This window comes from Colobus angolensis, unplaced genomic scaffold (genome assembly GCF_000951035.1).
Source record: "Colobus angolensis palliatus isolate OR3802 unplaced genomic scaffold, Cang.pa_1.0 Scaffold89, whole genome shotgun sequence".
Taxonomy (NCBI): domain Eukaryota; kingdom Metazoa; phylum Chordata; class Mammalia; order Primates; family Cercopithecidae; genus Colobus; species Colobus angolensis.
In genome coordinates this window covers 1,543,410-1,558,224 of record NW_012122820.1, presented here as the reverse complement: position 1 = coordinate 1,558,224, position 14,815 = coordinate 1,543,410, and the positions used below count along the sequence as shown (strand labels likewise).

The following is a 14,815-nucleotide window of genomic DNA, read 5'->3' as shown; positions in this document are numbered from 1 at the left end:
GCAATTTCACTTCCAGGTATATACCTAAAGGAAGTAAAAACAGATATTCAAACAAAAACTTGCACATGAATATTTTTCATAGCAGCTCTATTCACAACATCCAATGGTAGGAACAGTCCAAACGTCTACCAATGGATAAATGGCTAACTATTGTGTTTATATATACACACACACACACAATGGAATATTACTACTCAGACTTAAAAAGGAATGAAGCATAAACATTTGCTACAACATGGAAGAACCTTGAGAACACTATACTAAGTGAAAGAGGCTAGTCACAAAAGACCACATATTAAATGACTATTTAGATGAAATGTCCAGAACAGAAAAACCTATAGTGACAGAAACAGATTAGGGGTTGCACAGGAGTTGGGGGAATGTTTGTATAGAAAAGTGATTGCTACAGGGTGCAGAATTTCTTTATCATGTGATAAAATTATTCTAAAGTTGACTGTGGTGATGGTTGCACACACCTATTGCTAAAGCAAACTAAATATGGCCCAAGAAGGACTTTGTTTTTTTTTTTTTGAGGCGGAGTCTCGCTCTGTCACCCGGACTGGAGTGCAGTGGCCCGATCTCTCAGCTCACTGCAAGCTCCGCCTCCTGGGTTTACGCCATTCTCCTGCCTCGGCCTCCGGAGTAGCTGGGACTACAGGCGCCCGCCACCTCGCCCGGCTGGGTTTTTTTTGTATTTTTAGTAGAGACGGGGTTTCACCGTGTTAGCCAGGATGGTCTCGATCTCCTGACCTCGTGATCCGCCCGTCTCGGCCTCCCAAAGTGCTGGGATTACAGGCTTGAGCCACCGCGCCCGGCCTGGACTTTGTACTTCTAATTTGAGTCTCTGTGGACTAATTGCAACCTAACTTAATAGGTAGACAAGACTGAAAACCTAACTTAGGAGTATGTGCCCATAACAACTGCTGAGGCTTGGCCAATCCCAACGGCCAAACTTCCTTCCTTCCTTCCTTCCCTCCCTCCCTCCTTCCCTTCCTCCTTCCCTCCTTCCCTCTCTTTCTCTTTCTTTCTTTCTTTTTTGAGACAGGGTCTCACTCTGTCACCCAGGCAGGAGTACAATGGCGTGATCTCGGCTCACTGCAACTTCTGCCTCCAGGGTTCAAGTGATTCTCCTGCCTCAGCCTCCCAAGTAGCTGGGACTACAGGCGCCCACCACCACGCATGGCTAATTTTTATAGTTTTAGTAGAGACGAGGTTTCACTGTGTTGGCCAGGCCGGTCTCAAACTCCTGGACTCAGGTGATCCGCCTGCCTCAGCCTCCCACAGTGCTGGGATCACAGGCGTGAGCCACCGCGCCCAGCCCTAGTGGCCATATTTCAACCACTCATACATTGCTGAGTGTTCAAACTGTGTTCAAATAAGGCCAACAGCAAGCTGTACAGACACAGTTGTTCTGTACCTCACTTCTGATTTCTGTATGTCACATCCCTTTTTCTTGTCTATAAATCTGTTCTGACCATGAGGCATCCCTGGAGTCTCTCTGAATCTGCTGTGATTCTGGGGGCTGCTCAATTCACGAATCGTTCATTGCTCAATTAAACGCCTTTAAATTTAATTTGGCTTAAGTTTTTCTTTTAACACTGTGAAGATGCTAAAACCAGTGAATTATACACTTTAAATGGGTTAATTATATAATATATTCAGTAACGCTGCTAGAAAAAATCTAAATGTACATTTTTAGCATGCACATACAAAAAAGAAAATTATTCCTGATTAATACTCTGACTTAGCACATTATGCCATGCAGAGAATCAATCAAGTCCCCAAAGGTCTTCTAATGTTTAATTTGATAAGCACAAAATATTCTATTAACAAAGTTCGAAAATTCACTGAAGGATAGAAAGCAGACTTTAAGGACTACTGAAAGCCTATGACTTGATTATGTAATCAGAATCGTACTTTTAAGTTTTAATATCTAGATATTCATCTCTACACAGAATAATTTGTCATCTATTTACTTTTTTATTGAAAAGTTGGAGGCGCTTTTAAAAATAAAATTCCTTGAATATATCACAATCACAGATTTTGTAACTTCTGTGCAAATATGAGCCTCACTACACTTAAAAAAGCTAGCTACTGCTACTATCCTCCCAATCTTTTGTGGCAGAAACCCTAAGTCAAACCCTTCTGAAACACGAAGAATCTATTGAGATAGAAGACATTTCAGAGTCAATCTAGTTACATGTCAAATACAACAAATATATTTCTAAACTTTTTCAAATGTACTTTCTTATGTAATTTCAACAGATTAGTTCTTCATAACCTTAGCAGGCCTGGCAGTTATGACTATCACAATCATGAGGAAATTAAGGCTCAGGAGTCACAGAACAGAAACACCTGTTACTGTTTAGCAATCACTCATATAGCATGTTGATCTACAAATCAACTTTGATCCACTACAACTTTTGTTATTTTTCCCCTCAGTTTTGAATCTACTGGCTTACATTTCCTCCATAATTACTTCATTACATGTTTTAATAAAAAAATCTGATTGCATTAGTACTTAGTCACATATTTTGGGCAAAAAGAAATGATTGAGTTTGCTGTGCTGTAACAATAAACCTAGTTCAGCTTCTCACCCTTTATCTCCCACCTATTCTAGACACAAACCTTATCACTCTAATAGAGTTATCAAAAAAAATTTTTTTTTTTTTTGAGACCAAGTCTTGCTCTGCCACCCAGGCTGGAGTACAATGGCGCTATCTCAGCTCACTGCAATTTCTGTCTCCTGGGTTCAGGTGATTCTCCTCCCTCAGCCTCCCAAGGAGCTGCAATTACAGGTGCATGCCGTCCTGCCCAGCTAATTTTTGTATTTTTAGTAGAGACTGGGGTTTCACCATGTTGGCCAGGCTGGTCTCAAACTCCTGACCTCAAGTGATCCCCCAGTCTTGGCCTCCCAAAGTGCTGGGATTACAGGCGTGAGCTATCACGCCTAGTCAACTTACCGACTTCTATCAACATTTTTTTTTTTTACACAACTTTTTGACTTGGTATATCCCCAATACCTAGTATAGTGCTTGGTCACAATTTATAATTAATAAATATTCACAAATACACAGATGAAATTTATTAAGTAGAAAAGACACCAAGTAAAATTAACTTTTCTCCTATGAAACCTAATTCATTTATGTCAATAATTTATATTCTATTCTTCAAACCCTGACACACAGAATTCAGAGTATAGAAAACTGAGGACCAATTTAGCAATCTAAGCTATTGTGGGTTTTGTTGTTGTTGTTGTTTTTGAGACGGAGCCCCGCTCTGTCGCCTGGGCTGGAGTGCAGTGGCCGGATCTCAGCTCACTGCAAGCTCCGCCTCCCGAGTTCACGCCATTCTCCCGCCTCAGCCTCCGGAGTAGCTGGGACTACAGGCGCCCGCCACCTCGCCCGGCTAGTTTTTTTTTTTTTTTTGTATTTTTAGTAGAGACGGGGTTTCACTGGGTTAGCCAGGATGGTCTCGATCTCCTGACCTCGTGATCCGCCCGTCTCGGCCTCCCAAAGTGCTGGGATTACAGGCTTGAGCCGCCGCGCCCGGCCGCTTTTGTTGTTTTTTTAAGACAGGCTTTCACTCTATTGTCCAGGCTGGCGTGCAATGGCACAATCCAGGCTCACTGCAACCTCCACCTCCCCAGCTCAGGCGATCCTTCCACCTCAGCCTCCCAGTGGCTCGGACTACAGGCATGCACCACCACGGCCAACTTATTTTTATATTTTTTGTAGAGATAAGGTTTCATTATGTTACCCAGGCTAGTCTCAAACTCCTGAGCTCAAGTGATTCGCCTACCTCAGCTTCCCAAAGTGCTGGGATTATAGGCGAGTCTACAGGCCCAGCCTATTATTGGTTATTCACAAGAAAGAAGTATGTAATAGGTAAAAATTTGCCCTTTTCTACTTGCATACACATAGACACGAGTACAAACAATATATTCATTGTTTACATAATAGTGTTTATCAACACTAAAAAGGAAGATTCTGGATGCCTGGTGCTGCTTCACAATTATTATATTCTAATCAGTTCAAAGTTTCATAGATGTTATTTTAAGCCTTTATCATTCTTAAAGACCATCTTTCATTCTACACACACCCCTAAGAGGATGACAACTCATATTTCACAGAAAATAACCAGAGTCTACTATCAGTGCCAGTACCAGCCACTGTGCTAAGCAATCTGTAAGAGGGTAATGGTATCTCTTTTACAGAGAACCAAATAATTGAAGTATAGAGAAATTATGGCAATAACTAGGGCAGGGATGTGAACCCAAGACTGCTTCCAAAACCCATCTTGCTTCCCTTATCTCATCTCAGGAGAAAATCTTCCCTATCAAGACTTACCATTAATACCATGTCACAAGCCGAATGAATCCTGGATATTACTCTATCCTATCCAGCACCACCCACCATGATTTCTACTTCTCTCTCTCTTCCTCTTGCTCCTTCCAAAAGCCTATAAACAAATAAGATCTCTTTCACCATTAAAACAAAACAATATAATAGCAGCAAAAACACACCTATCAGGAGTCAGAAGGTTGCCTCTTAATTACTGACCCCAAACACTCTGCTCTGAGATGAGACAGGATCTGGGAGCAGGAGAAACTAAGTAGCAATTGATTTGTCCCTCCTTTACAACCACAAGACAACAGCTTCACTCTATTTGATCAATTTGCCTTTCCTTCCATTGTACTACCATGTTTGGCACCTCAGCATTCATGTAAATCCTATTCCTGCTTCTTAGAATGGCCTCTCACCATTCTTCCACCTTTTCTTTTTGACAGTCCATAAAACAGCTCTTCTTGTGAAATCTTCCCTAATCCATAGCAGGGTTAACCATTGTTCCTCCACTCTCCTTAGTGCTTGTGTCCATAAAATACCCACCATAATGTAATTATAATTCTTTGTTCACATATTAATCTTCTATATTAGAGGTAGCTTTCTGAAGACAGGAAATGTGATTATTCACTTTTACTTAGTATCAAGCTCTGGGCATGGGACATAGGAGGGATTCAGAAAATGTTGCATTTATTGACACTGAGATTTATTTTGTATTTAGGATAGTGCTTCGGAAAAGGATGAAATTATACAGATGTACTAGATTAAAATATTTTAAATAATATAAAGCAATAAAAATAATAAGCAGTAAGTACATTAATTGAATTTATGAGTTTATAAGTACAATAACCAATTATAAACAAAATTTTATAATTCATATCAATTCAGAAGAATCAGCTCAAAAAAGGCAAAGATCATTATACAGTGAAACAAATCAGATAAAACGTCATGGAGGAAGACTGTTAAGTATATGGATTGACTGGATAGCAGAGAAGCTTACAGAAGAGGTACAGTATTATATAGCATTTACAAATGGATAGGAATACTGGAAAGGATGTGGCATATGTGCGAGATAATGATTTAACTAAAATAAAGTGCTTGGATGAAGATGAAGAATAGCAAAAGATTAAGAATTTGTACTTCCTCTGATATAAGCAAACTGGTATCGCAAGTTCCTTATACCAAGAAAGGAGAGCAAGAAAGCTCAACAAGTTTAAGTGAAATAAAAAAATAAATTCACAGTGTAAACTACTTCTGGAATATAATGCAAGGTGTGAAGTAAGGAAGATGTGAAATCAGAGTTGTGGCAATGGGAATGAAGAAGGCTTGCATCTAAGAGGTATTCTGAAGCAAGAACCTAATAAACTGGAAGTAGTGAGTAAAAAACAAGAAATCAAATGTACCTCTTAAGTTTTCTACAATTTTAAACAAAATAAAGGAGGACATTACCCAATAAACAGTCTACCCTATGCTCAAAGGGGGAAAAAAAAAAGAGAGAATGTAAATTACTATGCATCAGGGGAAGAAAGGGGAATAATAAGAGACATGAACTGGGAATGATGATACAGAACTCTGAGAGGCAAAGCAGATGAGCTTTCGAAGGGCATAAATGTAGAATAATGACTAGGGTACTTATCAAAATCATCTGAAGGCATAAAAAAAATTTCTCTTGCCCCCATTCAGCCCAAATTGAGAGTCAGTGCTTCAGGGATTACAATTATAACATGCATTAGAATCTGGGTGAGTATTAAGAAGAGGTTAATACGCCCGTAATCCCAGCACTTTGGGAGGCCGAGACGGGCGGATCAAGAGGTCAGGAGATCGAGACCATCCTGGCTAACACGGTGAAACCCCGTCTCTACTAAAAATACAAACAAATTAGCCGGGCGTGGTGGCGGTGCCTGTGGTCCCAGCTACTTGGGAGGCTGAGGCAGGAGAATGGCGTGAACCCCGGAGGCGGAGCTTGCAGTGAGCCAAGACTGCACCACTGCACTCCAGCCCGGGAGATAGAGCGAGACTCCGTCTCAAAAAAAAAAAGAAGAGGTTAATAAATTTAACAGTAAGGCCTCAGGCCAAAGACTTGGAGACATACACCCAATAATAATAACTGACAAACTACCATCCCAATTACAAAGCCAGAAGTAACTTGAGAGTTATGCTGCTTTCTCTGTAAACAACAGCTGTCATTTTTACTGGGTATGAAACCTCCACCAGTTCTTACACTTCACATGAAATTAAACTAATTGTCCAAAGTAGTTCCATATCCATCAACAACAGAATCACATACAAATACACAACAAGGATACTTAAGGAATATTCACAGCAATAAATAATTATAATTAATCTTTGACTCCAAAGACTTCTTCCAAGCCTTTACGAAGAGATAAAATTTGGTCTACCTAAAACAAAATGTTTCCTATCAGTTTTTAATAATAAACATTTCTGGCTCACGCCTGTAATCCCAGCACTTTGGGAGGCCGAGACGGGTGGATCACGAGGTCAGGAGATTGAGACCATCCTGGCGAACACGGTGAAACCCCGTCTCTATTAAAAATACAAAAAAATTAGCCAGGAGTGGTTGCGGGCGCCTGTAGTCTCAGCTACTCCGAAGGATGAGGCAGGAGAACACCATGAACCCGGGAGGCGGAGTTTGCAGTGAGTCCAGATCACGCCACTGCACTCCGGCCTGGGCGACAGAGGGAGACTCCGTCTCACAAAAAAAAATAAATAAATAACAAAAAAAATAAACACTTCCATTCTGTTCAGCTATCAAAATCTAAATAAGCAATTTATATCTTATATAAATAATATGTCATTATATAAATAATTATATATCTTATTATATAAATAATATACATCTTCTATATCAAAATTCAATTAAATTACATTACTAAAAATGAGATAATGAGATACTATGAGCCTCTTGGTGCAATACAACATATACAGCACCACATATTAAGTATCCTTGCAAAAAATGTTTAGCCTAAATTTTATCAAGACTTTTGAACAGTAGTTCTCAAACTTTTGTCTCAGGAACCCTTTATACTCTTAAAATTAACATTACTGGGGACCTCAGAAGGATTTTTTCTATGTGTGTTACATCTATTAATATTTACCATGGCAGATGGTAAACCTGAGAAAGTTTCAAAATATTCATTTAAAATTATAAAACTCATTATGTTACAAATATATAATATTTAAAATTAAAAATTCAGTATTTTCCAAAACAAGACAAATTTAGTGATGATTGGTATTGTTTTACATTTTTGTCATCTTTTTAAAAATATGGTTTAATGGAAGACAAATGAATTTTTTTTTTTTTTTTTTTGAGACAGAGTCTTACTCTGTCACCCAGGCTGGAGTGCAGTGGCACAATCCTGGCTCACTGCAAACTCCACCTCCCGGGTTCCAGAGATTCTCAGGCCTCAGCCTCTAGAGTAGCTGGGATTACAGGGGCGCACCACCAACACCTGGCTAATTTTTGTATTTTTAGTAGAGATGGGGTTTAACCACGTTAGCCAGTCCAGTCTCATACTCCTGACCTCAAGTGATCCGCCCGCCTCGGCCTCCCGAAGTGCTGAGATTACAGGCATGAGCCACCGAGCCCGGCCTTACAAATGAATTCTTACATCTGCTTCTGCGTGTACTCTGCTGCAGTATCATATGTGCAGTATCATATAGCCTCTGGAAAATGACAACGTACACTCTGGGGTGAATGCGAGTAAAAAAGACAAAATTATTTTTACATTGTTACCCTACCTCAACTATTTTAAGGTAAACTTCTCTTTACAGAAATGTAGAAGAATAAACCAGTTAAATGACACTACAAGGAAAATTCAGAATGTGGAACATTCCTCAAAATAATCCAAGTTTTTCTTTCTTTTTTTTTTTTTTTTTTGAGATGGAGTCTCACTCTGTCGCCCGGGCTGGATTGCAGTGGCCGGATCTCAGCTAATCGCAAGCTCCGCCCCCCGGGTTTACGCCATTCTCCTGCCTCAGCCTCCCGATCAGCTGGGACCACAGGCGCCCGCCACCTCGCTCAGCTCGTTTTTTGTATTTTTTTTAGTAGAGACGGGGTTTCACCGTGTTAGCCAGGATGGTCTCGATCTCCTGACCTTGTGATCCGCCCGTCTTGGCCTCCCAAAGTGCTGGGATTATTACAGGCTTGAGCCACCGCGCCCGGCCCAAGTTTTTCAATAAATCTCTGGCATGCAGAAAATGAAAGTAAAAGCAATAGTTCTAGATTAAGAACTACAACAATAAAATACATTTTGTGGACCTTGATGGAACCTATTTTGAACACTGTCAACGGACATTTTTTGAAACAATGGAGAGAATATCTGAACAGGTTCAGGGTGTTGGATGATCCAGAAATGATTGTTAATTTTTTCAGGCATAATATGGTTATGTAAGAAAATGTATTTTAGAGTAGCATAATGAAGTATGTAGTGATAAAGTGAAGTGAATCATAACAACTACCTTTCAGGTTTCAATTAGACAGCTGTAGAAAATATCTGTCAGCAGACATGAACTACCATGGGTAATTTAAACTACAAAAAGGTATTTATTTATGCCTTAAATATGGTAGGTACTAATATATAAGATTTAATAAATCATATCAAGTCGTTCAAAGAAAAGTCAGTGAACAAATTAATTTGACAAGGCATCTTGAATTAAAAACATTACTTTTAACTCTGACCTATGTGGTGGGAGAAAATGGGAGTTTAGCTGAATTAATAGGGGGTTAAAAAGTAGGCAATGAGGGTGTTTCTAAACATAATAAAGATTTAAATGAATGCAAGGTGGGTACAGGATAAACTAGTGGTTCTTTGATCTTTATCTTTCACTGTATCATGAGCAATAGCCTTACACATACCTCAACACCACCACCTCCACTCCAACAGTTCACTCAGTATGCCTTCCACTATTGTCCTCTTTTACATGGTTTGATGTCATCCACCTTGGGATTCTTTGTTAGATATAACCCAACTTCAACAATCAGTTAGGGGAAGGCTTACACTGGTCACGCGACGGTAGATCTGCGCAGCATTCTGGCACTCCGAGTAAGGATATTCAGATGTAGCCATCTCAAGCATGCACATCCCAAAAGCATAAACGTCAACGGATTCATCATATTTCTCCTCATACATCTCAGGGGCCATGAACTCTGGGGTACCTTAAATTAAAAGAACGATTCAGACTCAATGCGAGCAGAAGCTTCAGACGTTACTCACCGGGGAGAGAAGTAGAGGGGTTGACCTGTGAGAGAGAAGAAATTGGAATGGGGAGAAAAAAGGAAAGGGGGGGGAAAAGAGGAAGGAAATCTTCTCAGTCAGTCTGTTCCATCAAATATCTCGTAAAAGATCTTCCACTGCAAGGCCTTTATATGAAACTGGAATAAGGTCAAGGATCTATTTATTGATTTACTGTGTAAAATGAATTTCTCTAAACAATATGTCAAAATAAAGCCTTGGCTAAGAGATAAACTAATATAATTCATATTGAAAACAAATAGAAGGAAAAGGAAAGACACTATGCAAGGAACAAAACAGATATAATGGTACATCTGTAAGATAAGATGATGGGTTTAAAAAGATCAAAATACTTGTGTGTCCACTAATGTATGGTAGTTGTAGGTTAATATTTACAGCTACACTCTTGGCATTAACACTCAATCTGATTAGTTTCACTTTTTAAGAAGGCCTTGCAGTGAAAAACCCGATATTCAATACATTTTTTAAAAAAAGAAATAAAACATAATTGTCTCCAAAGGCCACTCACCAGAGCCCTTTTCTTCACATACTTACCATCGCACCTGTAGTACACAAATAAGCCTACTACAGACACAAGAAATATAGTGAGGGACATCCTACAGGCAAAAAGACAAATACATACACAAATACAGAACCCAAATACAGACTGATTTATGAGCACAGTGTGTGATCTCACAAGACCAGGTTTTATAATGCTTTCAGAAAATTAGGTCTGCATACCTCAAATTATAATGCATTCCAAGAAACAGACATGCACACTATGACTTAATGAACAAAGAAAATAAAAACTCTACTGGGTCAGAGATTTCAGGATGCCAAAGACAATCAAAGAAATGTTTCCTGTGAAGAAGGCAAAAAAAGAAATTCAGCTTTAAATGACACTGTTCCCATTCTTCTTGTGAATGTATTATAAGAAAAGGTGAAAGTGTTCCTAACCGAAGTTACATAATATTCCAAGGCGAACACTCTTTTTCAAAGATGTACAAATAACTGGTGTTCTGTGCTTTTCCTAGTAATACTTAGGATCCAAGTTCACTTAAAAATTAATGGGTTTCTTTTGTTATTGTCACCTTTTGGAGGGAGTAAACAGAGTGTTTATGAAGACTTCAAGTTTTTAAATTGTGATACCCTCTTCACAGAGTGAAAGCTTATCAAAATAGGCATTAAATTATTTTTCCAGCTTTGAGTTTCTAACATATAAAGTCTGAAAGGGACAGCCTTATTCTTTAGATAAGTGATTCTCAACAGGGGGCATTTTTTGTCTTCTAGGAGCCATATATAGTAATGTCTGGACACGCTTTTGGTCATAACAACTAGAAGACAGACAGGGAGCGTGCTACTGGTATCTAACCAGGGTAGAGGCTGGGAATGCTGCTCGAGTCTTACAATGTACAAGACAGCCCCTTACAACAAAGAATTGTCCAACCCCAAATCTCAGTAGTACTGAGGCTGAGAAACACTCTTTTAGATAGATCATAACTTCTGAAGAGTCAGACTAAGAAAAAAGTTGATAAAACCAACTTTTCAGAATGAATTGTCATATTTATTTTCACAAAATGTTAGGAGGCTAGATATTCTTTTTTTTTTTTTTGGAGACGGAGTCTTGCTCTGTTGCCCAGGCTGGAGTGTAGTGGTGCAATCTCAGCTCAGTGCAACCTCCACTTCCTGGGCAAGCGATTCTCCTGCCTCAGCCTCCCAAGCAGCTGGGACTACAGGCACCCGCCACCACACCCAGCTAATTTTTTTTTTTTTTTTTTTGTATTTTTAATAGAGATGGGGTTTTTCCATGTTGGCCAGACTGGTCTCAAACTCCTGACCTCAAGTGATCCTCCCACCTCAGCCTCCCAAAGTGCTGGGATTACAGGTATGAGCCACTGCGCTTGGCCAATATTCTTGAATATACATATATACCCAACAGACATTTTATATGTCTAAAAATTTAATTTTTATCTTTTACTTTTAGCAAGTGAAACTAAATATAAATTCCATTTCTTTCATGAAGTGACATACTGTATGTATTACATAAATAGTGCATAATATTACGTATCAACAGTGTGTAATGAAAAGATGGCTGGCTGGGCAAGGTGGCTCACGCCTGTAATCCCAGCCCTTGAGGCTGAGGCAGGTGGATCACTTGAGGCCAGGAGTTCGAGACCAGCCTGGCCAACATGATGAAACCCCATTTCTACTAAAAATACAAAAATTAGCCAGGTGTGGTGATGCATGCCTGTAATCCCAGCTACTCGGGAGGCTGAGGCACAAGAATCGCTTGAACCCGGTGGGTGGAGGTTGCAATGAACTGAGATCGCACCACTGCACTCCAGCCTGGGTGACGCAGAGAGACTCCATCTCAACAACAACAACAAAAAAGACTGTTACATTAAGTTTTATCAACAAAGTTCACTTTATTCCTTGTAATGTAATGTTATCAACAGTGTCTAAGATGATTCCAAGAAGCACAAATATAGAGAATCCTACATCTCGTAAGTAGAACGGATCACCTCCTGAGTCCAAGCTATGAATGTCTTAAGGTTTGTATCACTTAAAACTCTGACAGGGCCAGGATTCTAAATAAAAGGAATGTCAGAAAGCCAGTCAGGCTCCAAGGTACACCTGAAACATACCTATCACACTCTTGGCAAAGGAAGCCCGCTTCAGGGTTGCCAGACCAAGGTCTCCAATCTTGACGGAGCCAGTAGGGCCCGTGATAAAGATGTTGTCACATTTAAGATCGCGGTGAATAATAGGTGGAGTTCGAGTATGAAGAAACTGAAGTCCTTTAAGGATCTGACGGCACCAGCTTCTTAGAACTTTGATCTTCATCACTTTAAACCTTTTCAGATACCTAGAAAAAGCAAAGTATACCAAACAAGTTATCAATGATATGAGTTTGTTGCTTTGAAGAATTCCATTAAATTCTAACATGACTGGAGATGGGAATATCAAATTTAGAATACTAAGATTCAGTAACATTAAAGGTTAGTAATACTTTTAGTAAGTGGGGCTACGATAGTTTAAAATAAAAATTCTATTAAGAGACACAGAAAAATAAGTCTTCCAAATACTTTTTCATCTAAACAATGATAGTATTAAGTAACTAGTTTTTTCTTAAAGAAATGGGAGATGAAGCTGGCTATATCAGCTACATATTTCAGAACCAAAAATATTTAATTAGTGATTGGTAAGAGAATTATGATAACAAAGCACCAAATATGAATTCCTTAAAATTAGGTCACCATTTAAATGATTAAGAGGTGGAGATCTGCTTCTGTTAAATAGTGCAGTAGTTCTATCAGACACAGATGTATTTATAAACTCTAGTCAAAAATATACAAAACAACTATTACTTGAAGGCTCTGGAGAACAATCAAAATCAGTCATAGTTGGCAGGGACAAAGGGAAAGTACTGCTTGAGTTTCCTTCTTCATAATACATTTGTACCTAAGAAAAGGCCCTGTTCTGATTCTGCGGGTCTGCTAAACCCCAGACAGAAATGGGGACTGAGTTTGCAATGACCACAGCATCAAGAACAGTGCTAACAGACCTTTCTGCAAGGATAGTCTGTCCAATAAAGTTGCCACTAGCCAAATGTGACTACTCAAATGTAGATTAAAATTAAAAATTCCATTTCTCAACTGCACTAGCCACATTTCATGTGCTCAACAGCCACATGAAGCAAATAGCTACCATTCTGGATGGTGTACATTATACAACATTTCCATAATGGCAGAAAGTTCTACTGGACAGCACAGATCTAGAAAGGAAAGGAGGAAATCTCAGAAAGCAGGCACCAAAGGAGAGTCCTAAATTCTGTGTATTCACTGCCCAAATCCCTAGTTGACCTCTGAAATACGTATATGTAGGAAAGATTCCAGGCAGCCCAAGTATGCTAAAAGAACTAAACAGAGACCTCTGATGCTACCCACTGTAGAAAAGATACATCTGGGGATTGAGTTCCAATGCCTACTTTATCTGGCAATATTCAGGGAAAAAAAAGAGCACTAAAAATGTTAAATATAAAAGACTACATTTTCCTTTCAGTATCTTTAAAATACACACACGATTAGTTAAAGGAAAATCTGTAATACTGTGATATATACGATATGCTTACATATTATATTATATAGTTATCGTTTTTCAGTTCCTGAATGTTTCATTTTTATAATTTCTATGTCTTTACTGATACTCTCTATTTGTTGAGCTAAAATTTTCTATACTCTTAACATTTGCCTGTCACTGTTTCCTGCATTTAGTATTCCAATTTTGTTGAATAGGTACTATAATTACTCCCATTTAATAATGACTTACCATTTTCTATGTACTTATGTAAGATATGAAAATTACAGCATACAAAACAAGTGGTAGAAGGGTTAAATAAAAACTTTATTTGTGCAAAGGTCTTATATTTTACATGAAATTGTACAGTATTAGTCCTAAATAGTGAAAAGTAACAACATAAATGTAATCTTCAGGGCAACTACTTAAAATGAAAAACATGCAGAGATCCAGATCTAACTAAAAATCAAATAGTAGAACTAAAATAAAATTTTATTTCATTTGGGTGGGTTAACTGAAGAAAACTAATAGCAAAAGTGGGTTTTGTGGTTTAAAAAATATATCAAAACAGTAATGCTGGATGGAGGGTAAGGAAAAGGCTGCCTGGAAAGTGGCATAAGGGCATTTTCTGATATGATGGAAATGTTCTCTATCTTAAGAGTTTTGGTTACACAAATGAATGCCTTGTCAAAACTCATTCAATCATACGATAATAATTTATTATATCCTGATGCTGCTTGGAGGTAAAAGAAAAAGTGCACAGGCCGGGCCCGGTGGCTCACGCCAGCACTGTAATCCCAGCACTTTGGGAGGCCGAGGCAGGCAGATCATGAGGTCAGGAGATCGAGACCATCCTGGCAAACACGGTGAAACCCTGTCTCTACTGAAAATACAAGAAAATTAGCCGGGCGTGGTGGTGGGCGCCTGTAGTCCCAGCTTCTAGGGAGGCTGAAGCAGGAGAATGGCATTAACCCGGGAGGCGGCAGAGCTTGCAGTGAGCTGAGATCGCGCCACTGCACTCCAGCCTGGACGACAGAGCGAGACTCTGTCTCAAAAAAAAAAAAAAAAAAAAAAGCCAAAATAAAAAGACAAATAATGGGCCAGGCGCGGTGGCTCAAGCCTGTAATCCCAGCACTTTGGGAG

The 14,815-nt window shown here is 39.1% G+C and overlaps 1 protein-coding gene across 1 annotated transcript in view; it reads right to left on the bottom strand.

Annotated features, from left to right (window-relative positions):
* Positions 1–12,003: 12,003 nt before the first annotated feature.
* The window catches only part of LOC105503948 (serine/threonine-protein kinase WNK3-like), a 37,450-nt gene continuing 34,638 nt past the window's right edge, over positions 12,004–14,815 (bottom strand). The window contains exon 3 of the mRNA XM_011931091.1: positions 12,004–12,461. Within this exon, the coding sequence (XP_011786481.1) occupies positions 12,212–12,461 (250 nt within the window). The 3' untranslated portion in view covers positions 12,004–12,211. The remainder of the gene's footprint in view (positions 12,462–14,815) is intronic.